The 16,641-nt window shown below is 35.6% G+C and overlaps 1 protein-coding gene across 5 annotated transcripts in view; it reads left to right on the top strand.

The window, feature by feature from the left end:
* The window catches only part of Slc25a16 (solute carrier family 25 member 16), a 42,931-nt gene extending 26,894 nt beyond the window's left edge, over positions 1-16,037 (top strand). For 4 of the 5 annotated variants that reach the window (XM_071611222.1, XM_071611223.1, XM_071611224.1 and 1 more), the window contains 3 exons: positions 7,639-7,801; positions 11,418-11,486; positions 13,770-16,037. In XM_071611222.1, coding sequence (XP_071467323.1) covers positions 7,639-7,801; positions 11,418-11,486; positions 13,770-13,926 — 389 coding nt within the window. In that variant the 3' untranslated portion in view covers positions 13,927-16,037. Of the gene's footprint in view, positions 1-7,638; positions 7,802-11,417; positions 11,487-13,741 lie in introns of all 5 variants that reach the window. The other variant, XM_027931301.2, reaches the window with a different exon arrangement.
* Positions 16,038-16,641: the final 604 nt, after the last annotated feature.

Here is a 16,641-nt window from a genome sequence, read left to right on the forward strand (position 1 = left end):
AATAAACTTTCAATAACTTTATATAAATGGTATCATTTAGTATATGACTTTTGGTTATTGATTTTTCACTCATAAGTTCCTGGAGATTCATCCAAGTTGTTTGTATCAATAGTTTGTTCTTTTTTGTTGATGATTATTATTCCATGATATGGAAGTATCAATACTTTGTGTTTCATGGAATTATATTTTAAAGATATATTCATATTATGGATAAATGTTCATTTATTTATCCAGTCGTCTATATATTCTAGTTCAAGATTGTTTTCTGGACTATATAACTAGGAGTAGAATTTTTAGGTTGTAAGTAATGTATTTCTTCACTTCTTGTAGATAAGATCAAATTGATTGAAAATAGTTGCTATATCCATTTATATTTCCACCAGCAGTGGTTAAAAATTTCCATTAGTAGTCAGGTATGGTGCCACATGCCTGTAATTCCAGCTATTTGGGAAGCTGAGGCAGGGGGGTTGTGTATTTAAGGCCAGCCTGATCAATTTTGCAAGACTTTGTCTCAAAATAAGATAAAAAAGGGCTCAGGGTACACCCAGTCAACGGTAGAGTGCTTGTCTAGCATGTCCCAGACTCTGGGTTCAATTCTTGTACTGAAAAGAAAAAAAAAAAATCCTATTGGTATTAACTGATTTCGAAATCTTCTGTGAATTTTTTTTTTTTTTTGGTGGGGTACCAGGGTTTGAACTCAGTGGCACTCAGCCACTAAGCCATATCCCCAGCCCTATTTTGTATTATTTTTTTTTAATATTTATTTTTTAGCTTATTTAATTTATTTACTTATACATGTTGCTGAGGATTGAACCCAGGGCCTGTCATGTGCTAGGCAAGCGTTCCACTGCTGAGCCACAACCCCAACCCCTATTTTTTATTTTATTTAGAGATAGGGTCTAACTGAGTTGCTTAGCATCTCTCTGTTGCTGAGGCTGGCTGTCTCAGCCTCCTGGGCTGCTGGGATTATAGGCATGTCCCCTCGTGCCTAGCTCTTTTGTGATTTTTGTAGGGAATAAAAAGTAATTTATGGGCTGGGGATGTGGCTCAAGCGGTAGCGCGCTCGCCTGGCATGTGTCCGGCCCGGTTCGATCCTCAGCACCACATACAAAACAAAGATGTTGTGTCCGCCGAAAACTAACTAACTAAATAAATAAACTCTCTCTCTCTCTCAAAAAAAAAAAAAAAGTAATTTATGAAATTTTATTTTGTGTCTCCCAGATTACTGATGAGATTGAACAATTTTTATGTATTATCAATCACATTTCCTTTTTTGTGAAGTACCTGTTTATACATGTGTTTGGCCTACTTTTCTTATTGATTTGTCTCAATTCTTCCCACCCCGTGTCCCCCGCCTTCCGCCCCTTTTGGTATTGGGGATTGAACACAGGGCCTAACACATGCTAGGCAAGCATTCTACCACTAAGCTACATCCCCAGCCCTTTTTCAATTTATTTTGAGACATGGTCTTGCTAAACTGATAAAACAGGCCTTGAACTTGTGATCTTCCTGCCTCAGCCTCCCAGTAGCTGGGATTACAGGTGTATCACCACCATACATGGCTTGTATTAATTCTTTATGTAATTTTTATTTATATATATTGAAAATATTGCTGTTTTTGGCTTGGATTATTTATTTATTTATTTATTTAGGCAATATTGGAAGTTGAATCCAGGGTGCTCTAACACTGAACTGCTTGTTCAGTCTTGCCCTCCCTTTCCCCAACCAATCCCCTCCCCATTTCTTTTTTCTTCTTCTTTCTTTTTTTTCTTTTTTACAGAGAGAGAGAGAGAGAATTTTTTTAATATTTATTTTTTAGGCGGACACAATATCTTTGTTTGTATGTGGTGCTGAGGATCGAACCCGAGCCGCACGCATGCCAGGCGAGTGCGCTACCGCTTGAGCCACATCCCCAGCCCCTCTTTTTTCTTTTTTATTTTTATTTTTTTTTTTAATATTTACTTTTTAGTTTTCGGCGGACACAACATCTTTGTTTGTATGTGGTGGTGAGGATCGAACCCGGGCCGCACGCATGCCAGGCGAGCGTGCTACCGCTTGAGCCACATCCCCAGCCCCCTCTTTTTTCTTTAAAAAAATTTTTTTTTGGTACCAGGGATTTTACCCAGGATGCTTAACCACTGAGCCACACCTCCCAGTCCTTTATTTTATTTATTTATTTTTTTTTGTGGTGCTGCGGATTGAACCCAGGGCCTTGTCCATACAAGGTAAGCACTCTACCAACTGAACTATATCCCCAGCCCCCTTTATTTTATTTAAAATTTTTTATCTTGGGACAGGGACTCACTAAATTGTGCCATCATGTAAAGCTGCCTCCTATGTTTTTGAGACACAGTCTCTCTAAGTTGCCCAGACTGAACTCAAACTTGAGATCCTTCTGCCTCAGCCTTCTGAGTAGCTATGATTACAGACATGTGCCACTGTGCCCTGTTATTTATAGTGTCTTTAATTATTTACCAGAGATTGAACTCAGGGGCACTCAACCACAGAGCCACATCTCAGCTGTATTTTGTATTTTATTAGAGACAGGGTCTCACTGAGTTGTTTAACACCTCGCTTTTGCTGAGGCTGGTTTTGAACTCAAGATCCTCCTGCCTCAGCTTCCTCAGCTGCTGGGATTATAGGTGTGTGCCACCAAGCCTGGCTCTATAGTATCATTAAAAATTTTTTAAATTTAATTTTTTTAGTATCAGGGATTGAACCCAGTATTGCTTAACCACTGAACTACAACCCCTGCTCTTTTTGTGTGTTTTTATTTTGAGATAGGGTCTTACTTAATTCTTAGGGTCTCGATAATTTGCTGAGGCTGGTCCTGAACTTGCCATCTTCCTGCCTCTGCCTCCCAAATCACCACCATACCTGACCCTATAGTTTGATGAAGGGAATTCTATGTTTTTTTAAACTTGCTGTGTCCTTTTTTTTTTTTTTTTTAGTTGTAGGTGAACACAATACCGTTATTATTTATTTACTTATTTTTATGAGGTGCTGAGGATCAAACCCACAACCCACTGCCTCACACATTCTAGGCATTGTAGCATTGAGCACCAACCTCAACCCTCTATGGGTTTTTTTTTTTTTTTAATAACAGCTGTATTGAGATACAATTCACATGCCATAAAATTTACTAATTTAAATGTATGTTTTTATTGGTTTTGAGTATATTTACAGAGTTGTACAACTGTCACCACAATTAGTATTATAACATTTTAATTACCTCTGAAAGAAACTTTTCAGCCTTTATCCATCACTTCCCAGTCCTAAGCAACTACTAATCTTTTCATCTCTATTGATTTGCTTTTTCTGGATATTTCATACAAATGAAGTCATTTTATACATGGTATTTTATGACTCGTATCTTTCATTTAGTGTAATGATTTCAAGGTTCATTCATGTTGCCATATTCATCATTCCTTTTCATGGCCAAATGGTATTCTACTGCATGGACGTGTTGCATTTTGTTTATCCATTCCTAAGTTGACAGGCATTTGGGTTGTTTTCTGTTTTTGGCCAAGAGGAAAAATGCTGCTATGAACATTCATATACATGTTTTTGTATGGTTATATGTTTTCATTTCTCTTGGGTATTTTCCTCACTGTTTAATATTTTGACGAATTGTCCAAATCTTTTCCTGATGGCTTCACTTTTTTACATTCCTGCTAGCAATATGTGAGTTGTTATTTTTGACATTTTTGGTAATGCTTGTTTTTATTTGACTTTCAGTTATAGTCAGTCTATTGAGTGTGAAGTTGTATCTCATTGTGGTTATAAATTTCATTGCATTTTTTTATTACTGAGTCAGATTTCATTGTATGAGCATAGAATAGTATGCTTATTTTCCTATTAATGGATATTTGGAGTTTTTCCAAATTAGGGTTATTATAAGTAAAGCTACTATAAACATAAAAGTCTTTTTATGTGCTTATGTTTCTGTCTTTGGGTCAAATACTCAGAAGTGGAATTGCTGGGTAATAGAATAAGAATATGTTTTAATTGAATCTGTTTTAATTTATAGGAAGCTTCCAAACTGCTTTCCAAATAAATTTTTTATTTAACTTTTTAAATTTTGAGACAGGGTTTCACTAAGTTGCTAAGTTGCTGAGGCTGGCCTTGAACTTGTTATCCTCCTGCCTCAGCCTGCCAAGCCACTGGAATTACAGGTGTGTGCTACCATGCCCAGCTTTTCCAAATTTTTTTTTTTTTAGAATGATTTTTAGATTTTAGTATTTTATATATAACCCTTAATCCTGCTGGGTTTTCTTCCCTTAGTGCTGGGGGATTGAATCTAGAGCCTTGTGCATGCTAGGCAAGAGCTCTGCACTGAGCCCCATCCCCAGCCTTGGATTATTTTTTCCTTTGTTAAGGATAACCATTTGACCCAGTACCATTCATTAAATAATATCTCTTTTCCCTGTGGCCTGCAATGATACTTTTTTTTTTTTTCAAAGTAGAGTACTATTTTGTAAGGAGTCATTATATTTTGTAGGGCAAATTCCTTCACCTTATGTTTATTATTTTCAAGAAAATCAAGAACTATGGATATTTTGCTATTCCATGAATGTTTTAAAATTAGCATTTGATATTTCACAAAAATCCTCATTGGAATTTTGAATGGAATTTCATAAAGGTATTTTTGTATAAATATAATTTTTTTTTTAGTTGTAGGTGGACACGATGCCTTTATTTTTATTTATTTATTTTTATGTGGTGCTGAGGATTGAACCCAGTGCCTCGCCCTTGCTAAATGAGCGCTGTACCACTGAGCTACAACCCCAGCTGGTAGTGGTCATCTTTGTTAGACATATTATGTAGATACAAGGATTTTGTTTTTGTTTTTGTTTATTTATTTATTTATTTTGGTACAAGATTTTGAACCCAAAAGCATTTAACCACTGAGCTACATCCCTACCCCCCTTTTTTTTTTTTTAAATTTTGAGATAGGGGCTCACTAAGTTGCTTAGCCCCTTGTTAAGTTGATCAGGCTGGATTTGAACTTGAGATCTTCCTGCTTCACTGTCCTGAGTTGCTAGGATTATAAGCATGTGCCATTGTACTGGGCTGTAGACACAAGTTTTTTTGTTGTTGTTTAGACACAAGTTTTGATGTATCTTTTAGACAAGTACATTTTCAGTTTACTGCTTGATTTAATTTTTATATTATAGCTAGCCATTTTCCTACTGTTGACATTATTATAATCATTAATATTTGGTACTTGGGGTTGAACCCTGGGGTGCTTAACCACAGAATACATTCCTAGTTCTTTTTTTTTTTTTTTGAGATGATCTCACTAAATTGCTGTGGGTGTGACTAAATTGCTGAGGCCAGCCTCAAACTTGTGATCCTTCTTGACTCAGGCTCCCAAGTCACTGGGATTTCAAATCTGCCCCATGTCAGAACCACATACAAACAAAAAATTTGTTTGTATGTGGTTCTGACATTATTATAGTCAGCCTCCATGTTACTTATAGATAGTTTGGGTTTTCTATATGAACAGTCATATTCTGTGTAAATAATATCATTTTTTTCTTCTAATCCAATCCTTCTTTCTTTGTTTATGTTTATCCTATCTTACCTGGCTAGGGACCTTTAGTGCAGTAATGAATAGAAGTAGTGATAATGGACATTTTTGCTCCTTGCTGATTTTATTTTATTTTATTTTTTGATACTGGATTCCAACCCAGGTGCTTTACCACTGATCTACATCCCCAGTACTTTTTATTTCTTTAAATTTTGGGGACAGGGTCTCACTAAATTGTTGAGTGTCTTTCTGAATTACAGAGGCAGGCCTGGAATTTGCAATCCTCCTGCCTCACTAAGATTGCAGTCCCCTTTTATTTATTTATTTGGTACCATGGACTGAACCCAGGGGTCTTAACCACTGAGCCACATCCCCAGTCATTTTTTTTTTTTTTTAAAGAGAGAGTGAGAGAGAATCTTTTAATATTTATTTTTTAGTTTTCGGCGGACACAACATCTTTGTTTGTATGTGGTTCTGAGAATCGAACCCGGGCCGCACACATGCCAGGCGAGCGCGCTACCGCTTGAGCCAAATCCCCAGCCAAGCTTTCTTTTTTTTTAATACTTATTTTTTAGTTGTAGTTGGACACAATACCTTTATTTTATTTATTTATTGTTACATGGTGCTGACCATCGAACCCAGGGCCATGCACTTGCTAGGTGAGTCCTCTACTGCTGAGCCACAACCTCAGCTCTGGCCTTGAATTTTCAATCTTCCTGCCTCAGCCTCCCCAGTAGCTGGGTTTACAGGCATGTGTCACCACACCTGTCTAAAGTCATCATTCTTAAACTATGCCATTCATCAGGCTGAGTTAGATTTTTGTTCTTTTTCTTGTCCAAGGGGTGGAACCCAGGACCTTTGGCATGTTAGACAAGTGATCTATCACTAAGCCACACCCCCAGTACAGGTTTAGTTTTTAGGTGTTTTTTTTTTTGGGGGGGGTGGGTATCTAGGATTGAACTAGGGGCACTCTACCACAGAGTCATATCCCCAGCCCTATTTTGTATTTTATTTAGAGACAGGGTCTTACTAATTTGCTTAGTGCCTTGCTGTTGCTGAGGCTGGCTTTGAACTTGCCGGCCTCCTGCTTCGGCCTCATGAGCCACTGGGATTATAGGCCTGCGCCACTGCACCTGTCCAGGTTTAGGGTTTTTTTGTGTATGTGTGGTGCTGCAGATAGAACCCAGAACCTTGTACATGTGAGGCAGGAACTCTAGCAACTAAGCTATATCCTAAACCTCATGTTTAGTTTAATTTTTTTTTCAAATAAAGGTTATGTGCAGAACCTTTTTTTAAAAATATTTACTTTTTAGTTTTAGGTGGACACAATATCTTTATTTTATTTTTTATGTGGTGCTGAGGATTGAACTGAGGGCCTCACACATGCTAGGCAAGCACTCTACCACTGAGCCACAACCCCAGCCCATCTTGCTAAGTTCTTTAGGAACTCACTAAGTTGTTAAGGCCTGCCTCAAACTTGTGATCCTCCAGCCTCAGCCTCACAAGTCCCTGGGATTACAGGTGTGTGCTGCTGTGCCTAGCAAAATCATGTAAAATTTTTTGCAAGCACCAACTTCATACTATATTATTAAAATCTCCAAGTCTTATGAGCCAATATGAACATTTTATTATGTTCATAATTTTTTCTTGAAGATAAAATTGTTATAGTTAAAATTGTAATGCTTTTTCACTTCTGAATTTTTTGCCTATATTATCACCTTCATTATTGTTGTAAGTATAAGTTGTCATAGTTACTTGTAAATATTAATCATGAATTTAATTTTCACTCATGTAAAACTTTGGAAAATGTTTATTTTGATTCTATATAAGGTGGCATTACGTCACTACCACTTCCTTCAATGAGTAATATGCTAGTATATGAAAACCAATGCTATAATTTTTTATAGGTGGTAAATATTTATAAATATTTATAAATACGTCAATAATTATAAATACAAGATCTTTCTTATGTTAAGCCAAATATCAGTAATTAGGAAATGCTTAGTTACTTTCTTGAATTAATTGATTATTACATAAGAAAAGGTGACTTTTTCGCGGCTCATGTTCTGTGAAGCATCATGGTGAATTTATATTTTGTTTTTCAGGTGTTTCATTTTTTACTTTTGGTACCTTAAAGAGTGTTGGGCTTTCCCATGCTCCTACCCTTCTTGGCAGACCTTCATCAGACAATCCTAATGTCTTAGTTTTGAAAACTCACATTAACTTACTTTGTGGTGGTGTTGCTGGAGCAATAGCACAGACAATATCGTAAGTTTCTTCAACAACTTAATTCAGTCAAATTATAGTTATCCAATCCTAATTTTTAGCGTTGCTTAATTATTTTAGTTTTTCTAATAAATTCTTCAAAAACAGGATCCCTTGTAAAACAACAAGTACTAATTTTTATAAGCATTAATTTATTTTTTTCAGATAAGCCTTAACTTTAAGGATATTAATAAGTAATCATATGCCAAATTGATAAAGTTAAGGTGAATCCTCCCGATTTTATACAGATACACTCATAAGAAAGAAAAAGAAACACTAAATATGTTGTTCATCCATATTTTCTTGTGAACTTGCCTATATAAAATTTCTAAAGTTTGAAGCATTTAAGAGAGAGACTGTGTGTGTGTGTGTGTGAGTGGGTGTACACACGCGTGCGCGGAGTCACAATTTGCTTTGGATCTTGAAGTCCTACTTTGTGCCAGATAGTACACTAGGAATTGGGAAATTCACTGAAAGGAAAACAAAGTTGTTACCTCAGCAAGTTTATCTTTTTATTAGGCGTAGCAATATTGTGTTACTCTAGACAGATTTTAAAATGTAGTGGGGATGTTGATAAAGGTATTACTATAGTATAATTGGGAAGGTGACTTCAAAGAATTTTCCTAGGTTAAAAGAGATTGAGTAGAATGAAATTGGAAGAAACTAGAACATAAAATACAGGGATTTTTCAGCAATAGGAAGAAGAAAAGCTTTTTATGAACAAGAGAAAATATTCTGAAAAATAAGAAGACAAGGAAATAGTAATGTTACAAAGAATCAAAGAGTATCCAGGACTGGGGATATAGTTCTGTTGGTAGAGTGCTTGCCTTGCATGTACAAGGCCCAGCACCACACAAAATGAATGAATGAATGAATGAATGAATAAATAAATAAATTAATAAATGAGTCAAAGTCTTAAGAAAAAAAACAAAACACAAAGAGTATCCAATGGGAAAGGAAAAGTCAGTAAGATAAGTAAGGTTTTCATTGGATTTCCAAATTGAGGATTATTATTATTATTATTATTTTTTGAAAGCAGATTCCATGTATTTGTAGGTGGGAGCAGATTGTACTAGATTGAAGGTAAAGAAGAAAAAGTGTGTGATTTACTTTTGGAAAGTCGGCTGTCAATCCTGTTCACTTGAGAGACATGTTCATCTCCAGCTATTATTGTCATTCTCTTTTTGTTGCTTCCCTTTCTTTACTAACTCAACAGCTTAGCTCCCTAAAATCTGTCTTTCTTTTTCCACTTTTTTTCTTAAAAAGTATATTCTATGCCCATGGAACCATCCATCATCCAGTGGCTCCGGTTCTTTTTTTTTTTTTTTTAAAGATAGAGAGAATTTTTTAATATTTATTTTTTAGTTTTCGTTGGACACAACATCTTTATTTGTATGTGGTGCTGAGGATCGAACCCAGGCCGCATGCATGCCAGGCAAGCGCGCTACCGCTTGAGCCACATCCCCAGCCCCGACTCCGGTTCTTTAAGCCTCTCTTCTGTTGTCCTAGTTCTTGGGTTGTTTTAATAGTACCTCCATTTTCAGGTATTTTCTGATTTATAGCCTACCTTTCTGTGTGAAAATTTTAAGAACAAATCAGACTTCAGCCTCTCTTCTCAAACTAAGTATGTAGAACAGCTTATTCATCTTCATTGTTTTATTTATTTTTTCATTTTCCCTCCCTTCTTTTCTTCCTTCCATCCATCCCTCCTTCCTTCCTTCCCTTTTTCCCTCCCTCCCTTTCTTCCAACTTTCCTTCCCTCCCTCCCTCCCTCCTCTCTTCCTTTTTTTTTTGGTACTAGAGATAGAACCCAGGGGTGCTTAACCTCTGAGCCACATCCCCACCCCTTTTAAAATTTTTTACTTTGAGACAGGGTCTTGCTAAGTTGCTTAGGGCCTTGCTAGTTGCTGAGGCTGGCCTCAGACTTGCAATCCTTCTGCTTCAGCTTCCCAAGCCATTGGGATTACAGGTATGTGTCACCATGCCCAGCATCTTCATGGTTTTAATGGTCACCTCTGTATAGATATTTTAATCTCTATTACTGACTCCCTATTACATCTCCAGCAAACTTTTAGATTCTACTTGGTCTTCTGCCATCATTGAACACTCTAGAATTCAAATATTACCCCTTCTTGGGGCTGTGGGCTTTGATCAGCAGTAGAAAGCTTGCCTAGCATGCACAAGACAGTAGTTTTGATCTTTAGCAAAACAAAACAAAAAGAAACAAATATGCCTTCTTGTCTTCATCTTTGTCCTCAGCCCTCACCTTTCCTATTTGTTATCGATAGACACCATTCTACTAGTCCTAATAAATCATTTTCCACATCATATATAACTAGATAGTCACTATGTCTTGTCATTATTTTACTTTAGAAGATTCCCTAGAATGCCATTTTGTCTTTCCCACTGTTATTTCCCTTGTTTTGGACTTTTTCAGTTTGTCTTCTTATATTCTTTCTACCCACACCATTTCGGGTTGGAAACCAATCCTGCAGTTGAGGTTTTCAGTCTCTATAGTCCTGTAAATCTTTTTCCTTTTCTCTTCTTCCCCAATAATAAGTATTTTCTGGAGATGGTATTGAGGTACATAGGGAGCCTCAACTACTGGTAATGTTATTTCTTATGTTGCAGGGTTGATATGTGGGTATATTTTTTAAAATAATGAATTTAAATGTGTATTAAATGTATGATTGTTTTATTATACTTTTGTGCATATTAGATTTCATAGAAAACTTGAAATAGGAAAGTAGAAAGCAGTTTTGTGACACTGATGGATGTTTCTCAATAATTTTAAACTTAGTATTGGAATAATAATATCTACTTCATGCAATTGTTTTGAAGTTGAAATGAAATAATGAACATAAATTGTTTAACATAGTACTGAATACAAAGTAGTCAGTCAGTACTAGGAATGTAAAAGTAGTTTTTAAAGAAATCACCTGCATTCCCACTGCTAAAAGAGATTACCTTTGCATATATAATTTTTAGGCAATGGTATAATTTTCTCAGCCCTTAAAATGCAATTATTTGTATCATTAACTCTAGCCCTTTTAAAAAAATTTGTATTAGTCTATTGTATATGTGGGAACTTGCTGAATATTCTTCAGGTGGTAGTTCTCACTGTTGGGGGTGATTTTGACTCCAGTGGACATTGGTTAATGTCTGAAGACATTTTTGGTTGTCAAAACTGTAGGGCCGCTACTGGCAAATAGTGGGTAAAGGTCAGGGAGGCAGCTAAACATCTTAGGATACACAGGACAGTGCCCACAGCAAAGAATGATCCAAAATATCAACAGTGCCAAAGTTGAGAAATCCTATGTCAGCGTTCCAACAATGAAAGCACCCAGTTTCTTTAGGAAATGGCATAAAAATTTGGTTTCAAAAAATGAACAGAACTTGATATTGCGATAATGGGAAAGATATGTCCTTTAAAGAGGGAAAGGAGACATTGTATAGTTAATTGATTTATTCATGTGTTTATTTCCTGATTCCCAGATTGGAGAAAACTTTAAGAATATACTTTATTTCCTAGTGTGGATGGGACTTTGCATTCAATGCTTGTTGAAATAGAAAATGAAAAATAATGTTTTTTAAGTCTTTTTGCCTTTTCTTCTTTTAGATACCCATTTGATGTAACTCGTCGGAGAATGCAACTAGGAACTGTTCTGCCAGAATTTGAAAAGTGCCTGTAAGTTCTCCATACATCATTGTATCTTTAGAAAATGTAATGTTTAAAAGTCAGTAGGAAGATAGGACTCTGGTCTCACCTATAGTCCCTGTCTTTCATTTTGTGTCCGATAGTATACTGTGGTAACTTTGTAGAAACATATAGAGAGTTACATGTATAATTTTAAAAATTCTGGGAGCTACATTTTTAAAAAATATAAAAACAAACATAATTCTTTTATAATTTTTTTTTGTTTCATCTAATAAGTCTGAAATGTTATCATTTAAACATTTCAAAGTTTTTGTAATATTTTGCAATATTTCTTCTAAGTATTTGAAATCCAGTGTGTATTTTATACTTACTGCACATCTCAATTTAAGTGCTCAGTAGCACATGTGGATAGTGGTTATCATTACTATACAGAATAGTTCTGCAGCTTTCCATAATCTGTAGAAATTTAGCATCATTCTGATTTGTGCTACCTTTCTGTCATTATAACACATACCTGAGATAATCAACTTATAAATAGGGGAGGTTTATTTTGGCTCATGATTGATCAGCCCTGTTTTCTTTGTGTCTGTGATGAGACAGCACACCATGGTAGGCATTCATGGCAGAGCAAAACCACTCACTTCATGGCTGGGAAGTGAAAAAAGAGAAGCAAATAAGGGGTTGGGGACTCACAGTACCTTTTTAGCCCATAATGATCTAAAAAGACTTTTAACTAGGCCTCTCCTCTTAAAGGTCTCATCATCTCCCTATAGCACCTCCTTGGGGATCAAGTCTTTAATTCATAGACCTTTAGGGGAAATATTGCAAAATCTTGAAATGTTGAAATGATAACATTTCAGAATTATTAGATGAAACAAAAATATTATAAAAGAATTATCTGTTTGTTTTTATATTTTTTTAAAATGTAGCGCCCCGGGGCTGGGGTTATAGCTTAGTGGTACAGATCTTGCCTCATATGCGTGAGACTCTGGGTTCGATCCTCAGCACCACATAAAAATAAACAAATAAAAATAAAGATATTTAAAAAAAAATGCAGGGCTGGGATGTGGCTCAAGTGATAGTGCGCTCACCTAGCATGCGTGAGGCACTGGGTTTGATTCTCAGCGCCATATTAAAAAAATAAAAAATAAAGATATTGTGTCCACCTAAAAACTAAAAAAAAAATATTTAAAAAATGCAGATCTCAGAATTTTAAAAATCATACATGTAGCTCTTTATGTTTTTATTTAATAGAGCTTCTCTAAAATGAATTTTATAAGAAAAATGGGACGTAACTGAAACCTTACAGAAACCGGACCCATATACCAGTTTGGCAATATGTTGTCCCTCAAAAGAAAAGCAAAATATTTGTTCAGACCTTGGATTGCCTTGTTCATGCAAAAAGTTTTTTTGAAGATTTCAAAATTGCTTATTGAAGGGAAAAGGAAATGGCTATATATTGGTTTGAAAGGAAAGAAACAACTCTGAGCCAGGTGTGATGGTGCATGCCTCTAATCCCAGCATATCAGTCCAGCCTTGGCAATTTAGGAATTTCCCAAGTACTTTAGCCAGACCCTGTCTCAATATAAAAAAATTAAAAGGGCTGGGGATGTAGCCCAGTGATAAAGAGCCCTGGGTTTGTCAATCCCCAGTACTCCCCCCTAAAAAAGAAAGAAAGAACTGTTTGAAACAAGAAAGACTTTATTGCTGAAATCTGAAAGAGAGTCTTTCAAACTTTAGTTCTAAGCTCACCAGCTAGTTACAGTATTTTAAAAGTTGAGTTATGCTGGATAGGGTCGCACATTCTTGTAAGCCCAGCTGTTTGTTTGAGAGGCTAAGGCAAGAGGATCATACATGTAGGGCCAGCCTGGGCAAGTTAGTGAGACCCTGTTTCAAAAAAAAAACAAAAAGGGTGTGGAGGAGGTAGGGGGAGCTGGAGGAGTAAGTAGCTAAGTAGTAGAATACTAGCGTGTGCAAGATCTTGGGGTTGATCCTAGCATTGAAAAAAGAAATAAACAAATACAGGGATTGCCTCAATAGTTGTGAAATAGTGTTGTTAGTTAACATCATAGATGTAGCACAAATGAAATACATTGTTTTAATGAGCCTTCAAATTTATGTACAAAGCTTATATTACACTTGATTGAAATGACTTGCTGTTTCATTGTGAACTTTTAGCTTATTATAACACTTACTTTTCAAAAGTTATTTAACATGCCATTTTAGCTTCTTTTTAAAATGCTATTATGGATCCTGAAATTGTGTCTTTATGAATGGGCAGAGAGGTGTCATCATTTAACCATTGTCTTTCAGTACCATGCGGGAGACTATGAAGTATGTCTATGGACACCATGGAATTCGAAAAGGATTATATCGTGGTTTATCTCTTAATTATATTCGGTGTATTCCCTCTCAAGCAGTGGCTTTTACAACATATGAACTTATGAAGCAGTTTTTTCACCTCAACTAAAAAAAATTGCGGTTTGTGGTTTATTTTCCTTAATAAACTCTCAGAGAAAAATGTTACTTTAATTGTGAAGCAAACATTACTTGAAGGGGGATATTTACCCTGTCACAGGAACCACTGACATTACTACTTGATTTTTTTTTTTTTAATTCACAAATCAAAATTGCTTTTGATGCCAATATCCTTTCTGATGCCAAACATTATACCTTTGAACATTGAAAAAATATTACTAAGCTGATGATGCTAATCATAACAGGTTATTTGAAACCATTTTAAAGTGTTATTTGGGAGCAAAACTAACTTAAAATGGAGCTTAAGAGGTTGCCATTAGCTTTATCTTACTATTCCAAACTTCTTCTTCTTTTTATTTTTGCAGTGCTGGGGTCGAATCCAGCACCTCACACATGCCAGGCAAGTGCTCCATCCCTGAGCTAAATTCCCAGCCTCCTGTTCAAAGATTTTAATTGTAATCATGATTTTTTTTTTTTAATGCTGGGGATTGAGCCCAGGGCCCTATACATGCTGAGCATGCACTTGACCACTGAATGATTCTCCAAGCCTGTAGTCATAATTTTGTAAAGAGTCTTTGAACATTTTGTTTATATTATAAAATAAACAAGTTTGATTATATTGCAGCAGAACAATAAGAACTGAATTTTTAAGTTCTATAAAATATAGCCAGCATTCAAGTATTATTATTTCTCTTCTTATGAATGTGTTTCACAAGATAAAAGAACACTTTCTTTTTAGTAAAATAAATATTGTATTTAAAAGTAGAAACTTGCTGGATGCAGTGGCACATACCTTTAATCCTAGTAGCTCGTGGGGCTGAGGTGGGAGGATCACAAGTTCAAAGCTAGCCTCAACAGTTTAGTGAGGCCCTAAGCAACTTTATGAGACACTTCTCAAATTAAAAAATTAAAAGGGCTGGGGATGTAACCAGTGGGTTCAATCCTCAGTATATCCTCCCCACCCCCCCCCAAAAAAAAAAAAAAAAAAAAAAAACAACTAAAGACTCAAGATGGGTATGTTGGGACACACCTCTAATCCCAGTGGCTCCAGATACTGAGGCAGGGGGATGGCATGGCAAGTTGAGTCCAGTCTTGGCAACTTAGGAAAAACCTGTCTCAAAACAGGAAAAAAAGGTCTAAGTATGTGGCTCATTGGTAGGGCACCCCTGCAGTCAATCCTCAATACATCCAAAAAAAAAAGAGTGAGACAGACTAAATAATCATCAGGTTTTGCTCAAATGTTATGACCAGGTACCATGAGGCATTTACATGTGTTTTTAAAATTCAGTATATTTCCCAAAGGCAGTAATAATAAACCCGAATATCTTTGCTCTCAAAAAGAGTATACTATAGATTTATTCTTATTAGATCATTTGATGTCTACTAGAAAATTTATTTAAGTGGACTGTGAAATATACATTAATGTAGATGTGTGAGTATCAAAGAATGTGCCTAAGGTATTATGTCATGATGATACATCAAGTAGTTCTTCCATGTAAAGTAATTTTATTACAATATAAATTTAAGTAGAAAAATAAGATATGGTCTGATTGTTATCTTTTATATTAAGAAAACATTTTAAATGTAATAATTCCATTTACTGTATTTAGAGCACTTTTTATGTTTTATTGTAAGCATGACAGAAATGGGCAGGGAACAATTAAAATTCTATATTGAGAAATAGTGATTTGTAGAAATTAATGTGATTTTTAAGACATTAGAAAAGTTGAAAGTGTTATTTCTGCATCAATTATTATTTTTTGCTTAAAAGATTTCTTGTCATACTTTAGTAAAAATTTAATGAACTGGTTTCATTTTCAAGTCTTTATTTTAAAAATAAATATGTATCTTTGTATGATTTGTAAGTGTACCAGCCAGTAGAAATACATGTGTTTCTAAAAGTATTTTGTATATTTTCATTTCTGGGGCACACTGTAGGTAACTGTTATCATGAGATCTTGAGATAATTTAAATGTATAAAATAAGTATCTCAGTTATGTTATCAATTAAAGGGAACTGCAGATATTTTTAAGTAAAAAATTGTATTCTATGTCTGTTACAGAATACACAGGATATTGAAAATAAATTTTATTCTTGTTTTGATGGTTTCTTTCTTTTGTTTACATTATTGAAGCACAAACGTGAAACATAAGCAGTCAGAATGGAAGAATATTTAAATATTCTTTGTATCTTATTTATTTAAGATCAGTAACCCAAAGTGCATCTTCCTAGGTTGTGTGTTTGTGTGTGTGTGTGTGTGCGCGCGCCTGTGTGGGTTACTAGGGATTCAAACCAGAGATTCTCTACTGTTGAGCTCCATCCCCAGCCTTTTATTTTTTATTTTTAAGACAGGGTCTCACTAAATTGTCGAGGCTTCCCTCATTAAAGTTGTGGTCCTCCTGACTTGGCCTTCCAAGTATCTGAGATCACAGGTGTGTGCCATCACTCCTAGTTTAGTTTATTTTCCGTTTGAAGATTGTCAGTTTCTTTCTTTTTGTCTCACGGGGCCTCTTTTCCTGCCTTTCATTTTGTTTAGCTCTCTGGTCTGTACAATGGGTCAATGGTCTGATTAGGATTGATGAGTGCCGTAGCACCCCTAATTCTCAATGGTTGCCTGTGTGTAGGTGGAGAAGTTATTGGGTGTACATAATAATATCTTGTTCCATTTTCCACCGGGGTACCGAACATGCATTTTTTTCCCATATTG

This window comes from Marmota flaviventris, chromosome 4 (assembly GCF_047511675.1).
Source record: "Marmota flaviventris isolate mMarFla1 chromosome 4, mMarFla1.hap1, whole genome shotgun sequence".
Lineage (NCBI taxonomy): Eukaryota > Metazoa > Chordata > Mammalia > Rodentia > Sciuridae > Marmota > Marmota flaviventris.